This window comes from Oppia nitens, unplaced genomic scaffold, assembly GCF_028296485.1.
Source record: "Oppia nitens isolate AA-2021 unplaced genomic scaffold, nextdenovo-longstitch-racon4-pilon3 scaffold1_pilon_pilon_pilon, whole genome shotgun sequence".
Classification (NCBI taxonomy): Eukaryota; Metazoa; Arthropoda; class Arachnida; order Sarcoptiformes; family Oppiidae; genus Oppia; species Oppia nitens.
The window spans coordinates 10872619-10881528 of record NW_026533199.1 but is presented as its reverse complement, the minus strand read 5'-3'; the positions used below and the strand labels follow the sequence as shown (position 1 = coordinate 10881528).

The window sequence follows — 8910 nt, the reverse complement described above, 5'->3', positions numbered from 1 at the left end:
ATAATATTGTTTGGATTAAAAAAACATATTTAATAATTTATAAATTATTATTAAATGACTTTTTCAATATCAAAATAATTCTATGGTTTATATAATGGACGTAATATTTGACAATATATTTTATAATATAATACATTTTAAATGCGTCAGAGTTTTGGTAATTATTGTAATTATCAAATTATATTCATTAACTTTTTATTAATATTATGTAAAAATTTATATCAAATTTATGATTAATATGTTGGTCTTATAATAGTATTTATTAATTATTATTTGTTTTTATTTTTATTTATGTTTATAATTTATTACAAGTAATACTATTTAATATATGATATCTTATAATAATAATTTGATTGACTAATCGCTATTATTTCATGAGTGAAAAATTATATATATATATATATAATATTAGAGGTGTAAGTTGATCTGAAAATCTCGTCGTGTCCCGTTATGTCCCGTTTTTTCCCGTTATGTCCCGTTGTTTCCCTTTTTGCAAGATCTGCAAAACTCTTGAAAGTTGTGCTAATTCTTGTAGGTTTTCCTAACATAATATACAGTCAATTGTTATAATATTATACTTATATATAATATTTATTATACAATAAACATAATATATCCAATTTATCTCAAATTTCTAATAATTGAATGCGAGATAAAAATTATAAAACTACTAGAGTTGTTATGAAAATTAGGTAATAAATTTATTAATAAATTTTATTTTTCTAAAAAATAATGTAAATTAATTTTATCTACTGTGCTGGTCACTCAACTTAAAATCTAAAAAAGATTATTATTAATAATAATAATTACAATAAAACCTCTAGTTTTATATACGGTATATTAAAAATATAAAACAAGAATGAAATTTATTCAAACCCTAGTAATGATTAATATAAAATTTATTAATAATTTTTGTTTAAAAATAAATATTAAATACATTTAAAAATAGATTTTACTTGCGTCAGAGTTTTGGTAATTATTGTAATTATTTTTTTATATACATTAACTAATTATTAATATTATGTAATGTTTATATCAAATCTATGATTAATATGCTGTATATTTATTAATTACTTGTTTTTATTTTCCATTAATGTTATAAGTTATTTAAAGTACCGTATCTGACCAGTATAGTCGCCACCCCTAAAATGACAGACTGGCTACTAATGTAATCATTTGTTATATAACAGTATTATTGATATTATATAAATGCATGTAATAGGGAAATGTCTAATATCAATACTATATATATATATATATATATATCAGGGTTGCTAAAGGTTTTCGATTTCAGGGAGGGTATAGGGGGGTAAAATGACAAAATTTTCGAAAAAGCTAGGGGGTATAGGGGGTGAACGATTTTTATTGCATTTTTAATGACAATTTTTGCCAAATTTGAATAAATTCCCACTAAATTCGCATTAAATTCCCACTAAATTTCCACTAAATTCTTAATAAATTCCCAATAAATTAACTAATAAAAATATTATCAACTTAATATCTCAATACTCAAAATGTTTTCTAAATATTAAGAATTAATTAATTAAGAAACTATTATAATTATAATTATTAAATGAAAATAAAATTATTTAGTTTTTAAAAAATAGTTATTAATTAAAAAATTAAAGATATAGTACTGTATTTATTATAATGTTTTAATAATAATAATAAAATTGTCAGAGATAATTATTAATTAGCTCTAAATAAATAATTTAATTTAGTTTAAGAATATATCTTTTTATAATATTTTATATTGTACCATAACTAACACAATTTAATATAAAGATTCTAAATTCCCACTAAATTCCCACTAATTCCCACTAATTCCCATTATTATATATAAATTAACAAATAAAAATATTCCCAACTTAATTTCTCAATACTCAAAATGTTTTCTAAAATATTCATTTTTTACAAAAATATAAAAAATAAAGAACTGCATAAATATATAAACTTTTTAATTATATAATTATTTTAAAATATTTTGCTAAAAATTTTAGTTTTCGACTTTTAATATGAAATAAAATATATACTATCTTTTATAAAGAGCTAAAAAATAAAATAATTTTTCTTGAAAATTGGTGTGAATTTATTAGGGAACTTTTTTCCCTTGTGGAGTACCCCAACTAATGTAAACGATGTTAAATTGATGCAATTAAATATTTTTATCTATTTATTTTCTATAAATAAGCTATTAATTTATATTAAAACTAATTTAATATTTATTTTTTTGTTTAATATAAAATTTAAGATAACATAGTTTAAAAAATTTTTCGCCGCCTTCGGCGCCGAAAATTGGTAGGGGCCCCCTAACTTTTTGGATTCAGGCCAGGGGGGGTAAAAGCCAAAATTTCTCGATCTCAGGGCGGGGGTAAGACGTCTTACCCCTCTCTTTAGCAACCCTGATATATATATATAATGTTATACTACACAGTATATAATTACTTAAATTATAGTATAATTACTAGAATAATCATTTAAACTGTAATTTATATTTCAATAAAACTGTAAGAATTGATTATAAATGTCATTATTAATGGAGTCCTTAAAAGGTCCTTAAAAAGAAAAAAGTGACGGATATTAGACAATCATAAAAACTCATTAAAAAATAATTTTAACACTCAAACCGCCACCTGGTTTCTAATACCACTAAATCCGCCACCCTTTACCTAGTTTGCCATATGGGGGGGGGGCAACAAGTTGACCGGATTACTAGTCCTATTCAAATCTGATATATCTATAATATAATCAATAACTGGAATTTGGTTACATTTTATAGTATTACAATCAAAACTAAGGCAATATAATTAATTTGGTAGTATTTATATACAGTAAGATAAAGTATATGACTGTATAAAATATACACTAAATAAAGTTTAATCTAATTTCATAAATATTTGTCTAATCAATTGATTAATAATAATAATAATAATAATAATTTTCAAACATAAGTTTGTCTAATTATAAGCAATGTAAGTACATATTTAACTATACGATAGTATTTAATTTATTAATTAGTTATTATTTTTGTGTTTTGATAATTAATAAAATTATTCCATATTATAGTAATAATAAATAGTTGAATGTTTTTATTATCATATTTGTTTGAAATATTACTAATAGATAGTGTTATAAATTAAAACATGTATTAATAATTTTCAATAAATAAGTTATATTTATAAAAAATAATAATAAATATTTAAAATTTGTTATCAAAATATTATAATTTACATAAATATCTACAAATTAAAAAAATTATCAGTGGCCAATGCTAACTGTCCATCAAGTGTTTTGATTGTTGACTATCGCACACTGGATTAGCTTGATACATTTTTCATTGCCATAGGCTGTCCAACCGCCACCCGGACATAACGGACTATCGGTTACCGGAGTTGTGGATTCACTACTTGCTGTACTTCCATCACTGGATACAGTAGATAAAAAACAGGGGGTTGAGTAAGGTTTTCAATTTCAGAGGGTGGGTATAGGGGGTAAATTGACAAAAATCTAGAAAAAGCTTTAGAGGGGGTATAGGGTGGGGTGAACAATTTTTATTGTATTTTTAAACAACAATTGTTGCCAAATTTGAGTAAATTCCTAATAAATTTTAGTTTAAAAATTTTTAAAAAATGAAGTTTTGTATCAAATTATATATATATATAAAAAATTTAAAAAAAATCATGTAATTACTTGTATTTGCTTTTTATTTAGTTAATTATAATGTTTTTATATTAAAAAAAAAATACTGTACTGTATTTATTATTGTCTTAAAAAAATATTTAATAAATTATTAAATATAAATAAATTTGATATTATAATAAAGCAAATTTTAATTATAAAATTAATAATAATTTTTGAAAATTTTTACTTTACTTTTTCTAATTTCTTTGTTCAATACCGACATAAATATTTTTAGTACAAATTATTGCCGAAAACTTTAGCGAAGAATACTTTTTATTACTCGGAAAGAATCGGTATTTTTGTATGATATGAGCCAAACATAACTTCATCTCCAATAATGCAAACCGTTGTCCAATACAAACACGTGGACCGCAACCAAACGGTAGATAAGTAAATGGTTTAATATTTTTAATATTTTCTGGTAAAAACCGGTCCGGTATAAACTTATTGGCATTTGGATAGTACTCTTCCGAATAGTGTATAGCAGATATAGGAATGTCTACTCTCTGGCCTTTTTGTATTGTAATACCAGTGTCGCCCAGTTTATAGTCATCGGCGGCTTTGCGTACAATTCTAGTAACGGGTGAATGCAGTCGAAGCGCTTCCTTAATACAGGCGTCCAAATATGTCAGTCCCGACAATACATCGTAATCTATAGTTGTTTCTCCATTATCGTCGACATCGACGGCGGCCATAACTTCGTCGTATAGTCGCTGCTGACAGTCCTCATTGATGGCCAATTCATAGGTCAGGAATGAAAATGTTGTGGTAGTTGTCTCGTAAGCGGCAAATAATATGGTTATAAATTGGGCTATTATTTCGTCTTCATTTAGTTTATTATTATTGTTATCTAATTTTATATCCATAGCTCTCTTGTTTTGATCCATATCCTCTTTAGCTATCGTATGTAATATATATATATTAATAATAGTAATAATAATCTTAATACATATACTTGTTATGAAAAAATCAGTTAATATAATTGTAGAAACATTTTTCTAAATATTAATAATTATTTAGATATTTATAAAAATATATTTAATAAGATTTTTAATATATTTATGTTATTGTATATAGATATCTAATATTAATCGTTAATCATTTCCTGTAATTCATTGTTAATCATTTTATATAATATAATATGTATTTTTAGATTAATTAAATTTCTAGAAATATCTAAAATAATTATTACACTTATACTTTGTTTTAAAATATATTCATTGTTGTGTTTTCTATGATAATGTGATCGCTTGTCCAATAGTTTTTTAAATAAATATTTTTTAACCATTGATTTTAGGTTTTTATCCCTTCATAATTATAAATTATAAATAAAATCTATATAAAAAAATCATAGATAAGAATATCCTTCGACGGCTAAAATAAAATGGTTTAAATTTATCGCCTCTTTCGCAACCCTGATATATATATATATATTTACATTATATATATATATATAAAGGTTTTAGACTTTTAATTTAAAGTTCTACTGATTTTACAATTTTTAATATTATTTAACTAATTAGTGTTCGGCGTCTCTCAATATTTTCTGGGCTAACATTTTTTTAAAGAAAGGGATAAATTTATTTTTGTTTTATTATTTTTGAGGAACATTTGAGGAGGGAATAAAATTACACAATATGTTTGTCTATATTTTTAAAAAAAAATGTTTAATCAAAATCCATGAGTCAATTTTTGCAAAGATTAAAAATATTATATTAGTGGCATTTTTGAATATTTTGCTTATATAATATTTTTTATAAATTGATATTATTTATTTAGGTGTATATAAATTAAATATAAAACAGCTTATATAGATATATATATTATATTATATATATATAAATTATATATATATATATATATATATATATATATGTGTGTGTGTGTGTGTGTGTGTGTGTGTGATGTTTAGAGTTTGGTTGACATTCATAGGAAGGGAAGCTCCCTAATAAAATCCCTCGAAGTTTCCGGAATATATATATATATATATCTTATACTTTTACAATAAATAGTAACAAATCAATTTTACAAAAGTGTTCAATATGTAATAGCACATGAAAATAGATTCCTTGGGAATTTCCAGGGATTATGGAAAATAGGGAACTTTTGATAAAATAAAACGATGGAAGGGGTAAATTGTCCGAAGATTAGTAATTTAAATACAATTAGTTTACTTACAATCATTGTTATCGGTATCTCTGTGTTCGGCTTCAATAAACAATTGAATTAAATCGTTAAATTGTTGATCACTTTTACGCCTACTATCGAGCAATTGGCGTAAATATTTGATTACAAATTCAATAGACATAGTGTTAAAGAAACCCAAATTGTATAGTAATTTACTAAACATTTTGGGTGTAAGTGTTTGGGCAACAAATGATATTATCAAAAATTGAACCGATTCTATAATCATTCGTATTAATTGATTATCATTATTATATGGATTCAATTTGTTAGCAAATGAACAGGTAAACACTATATCCAATGATAACCGACTGTATATATGTTTAACGTCTATAATTGACTTTTGGTCGGCCAATGGACTCAAATAATTGGTTAAGTCGTCCAAACATTGTTTCATCAGTGGATACATGCGTTTCATTTTACCCGAAGTAAAGATCGGTGTTGTTATCGATCGGATCCGTTTCCAGCGATTGCCATCAATTAAGATAAGACTTTGACTGATGATTGGATGGGAAAACTCGGCGTTCATACGATTGGGTAATATATGAAAATCTTTTATAAGTATCTGTTTGATGAGTTTGGGTTCGGCAACGGTTAGTATAGGCCAACCCATTAAATAATATCTGTTATAACAATTAAAAATAACAACAAAAAACAAAATTACTTTATTTAAAATAAAAACTTAGTTATAATTTTTTTTATAAATTTTATTAAAGTTATTAAAGTAAAATATTTGCCCATAAATTTTGCCAAAATTGTTCAGCCATTCTATTTCAGTGATTAGTAAAGGCTTTAGAAAATATAATTGAAACAAATTTCCAAATATAGGCCACGGTTTGGGTCCAGAGATACCACGATTTGACCAATAATTAAATTCACATGTTTTATATCTTCATAAATATTTTATTTAAAAAAAACATTATTTTAAATATTATTTCAAGATAATTAATTAATTAATTAATTAATAATAATAATAATATATCTAACCTAACAAATATATATAACAATATAATAAGAAATATGATAGCAGTAGATAATAAAATTAGCATTTAATTAATTTTTTTGATAATATAAATTTTTCAAAATATAAAATTAAATTCAACTAAAATCATGAATTTTAGTAATAAAGAAATTTTACAATTGATTTTTATATGTGTTGTTAGTAGTAATAAAAGTATTGTTTTAAATATAAATATTCTTTAAATACAAGTTTAAACATTAAAAATAATGACATTTTCAATGTCAACAAATTATATGTTTAATATAATTGGTGCAATTTTTGTTTTATTTTTTCAATACATTTCACAATACATTTCACATACGTTAGAGTTTTGGTAATTATTGTAATTATCAAATTAACTTTTTATTAATATTATGTAAAATTTATATCAAATCTATGATTAATATTTTGTGCATTTAATTACAAATGATAATAATTTTATTGACTAATTAGCATTATTATGAACCCCATTGAAGCCAATATATATATATATATATATAACATTAGAGGTGTAAGTTGGGCTGATGTTGTGTCCCGTTATGTCCCGTTGTATCCCGTTGTGTCCAGTTGTGTCCAGTTGTGTCCCGTTATGTCCAGTTGTGTCCCGTTATGTCCCGTTGTGTCCAGTTGTGTCCAGTTGTGTCCAGTTGTGTCCAGTTGTGTCCAGTTGTGTCCAGTTGTGTCCAGTTGTGTCCAGTTGTGTCCAGTTGTGTCCAGTTGTGTCCAGTTGTATCCAGTTGTGTCCAGTTGTGTCCAGTTGTGTCCAGTTGTGTCCAGTTGTGTCCAGTTGTGTCCGTCGTATATATATATAATTTTTAATAAATGTATAAATTACAGTTTAATACTATGATTAGTCAGAAAACTATATATACAGTATTATTAATTAAACATTTATGAATCTATTAATGTAATTTAGTATTATCAATTTTTTATATGATTAAGCAAATTATGTACAGTATATTAGACTAATTAAAAATAATTATCAGATAAATAAAAAATTATTTATATATAAAACATTTATACATTTGATAATATAGTGTATTAATAATAATACTGTATATAATATATTATATTTTGATAGTTTAGTGATTTTTGTATTGATTTAAGATAGTATTAAATAAAATTTATGAAATAATAGCTACATTATTAATAATATAATCAATTAATATTAATTTTTATATTTTTACACAAAAAAAAGTAATTAAGTTTAAAAGTTTAAGGTTAAAAATCATTTATAAAATTTTATTATAATTCAATGAAATAGACAAATAAACACCTTGAATATAATGTTTTAAGTAAATATTAATTTAAGTTTGTATAATAATGTAATTAAACTGTGCTATAATTAATCAAAATAATAATAATAATTATTATTATTAACAATTTTGCAATAAGTACGACAATAATAAGTGATATATTTATATATTGTTGTATTTTATTTGTAATTATAAAAAGCGTCTTTAAATGACTAAATTGATTTTTTATTACTTTATTATTAAAACTTTATTATTAATGATTTTTAAAATAAAAAACTATTTAAAGCATTTATTTTATTGACGTAAGCATTGCCCAAATCTAAATGACTTAATACAGTATTTATTTATTTTGAAAAATTTTATTTTAAAACATTAATTGTTTGGACACATGAAAACTAGTAGAGAATGAAAAAAAATTCACACAAAAAAAACACAAAAGAAAGACAAACGAAAACACAAAATTAAAATCAATAAATATTTAGATAAATTTAATTCATGTTATATATAAATAAATCAATTTTTTAAATAAACAAATTAATTAAAAAATGTGTAGTTTCTAGAAAATTTCTCATGGATAAATTTCTATAGATATTTAACTTTATTGTTATACTATGGGATCCCCATATCTATAGTTATTGTAATATTATAGATATAATATTATATTGTAAAATTGTATTCATCATTTTATTATATATAATTTTATATATATCATACTGTAGTTTAATTAATTTTTTATTTTAATTAATAATTAAAATACTAATAATAATATTTACTGTAATGTATTGTTAT

General features: G+C 22.8%; 1 protein-coding gene across 1 annotated transcript; it reads right to left on the bottom strand.

Moving 5' to 3' along the window:
• Positions 1-3282: 3282 nt before the first annotated feature.
• Positions 3283-6478, bottom strand: LOC128951417 (cytochrome P450 9e2-like). Its single transcript, XM_054296664.1, has 3 exons — positions 5860-6478; positions 3952-4579; positions 3283-3424 (listed from the first exon to the last, which is right to left on the bottom strand). The coding sequence occupies exons 1-3, from the start codon at positions 6476-6478 to the stop codon at positions 3283-3285; spliced, it is 1389 nt and encodes a 462-aa protein (XP_054152639.1).
• Positions 6479-8910: the final 2432 nt, after the last annotated feature.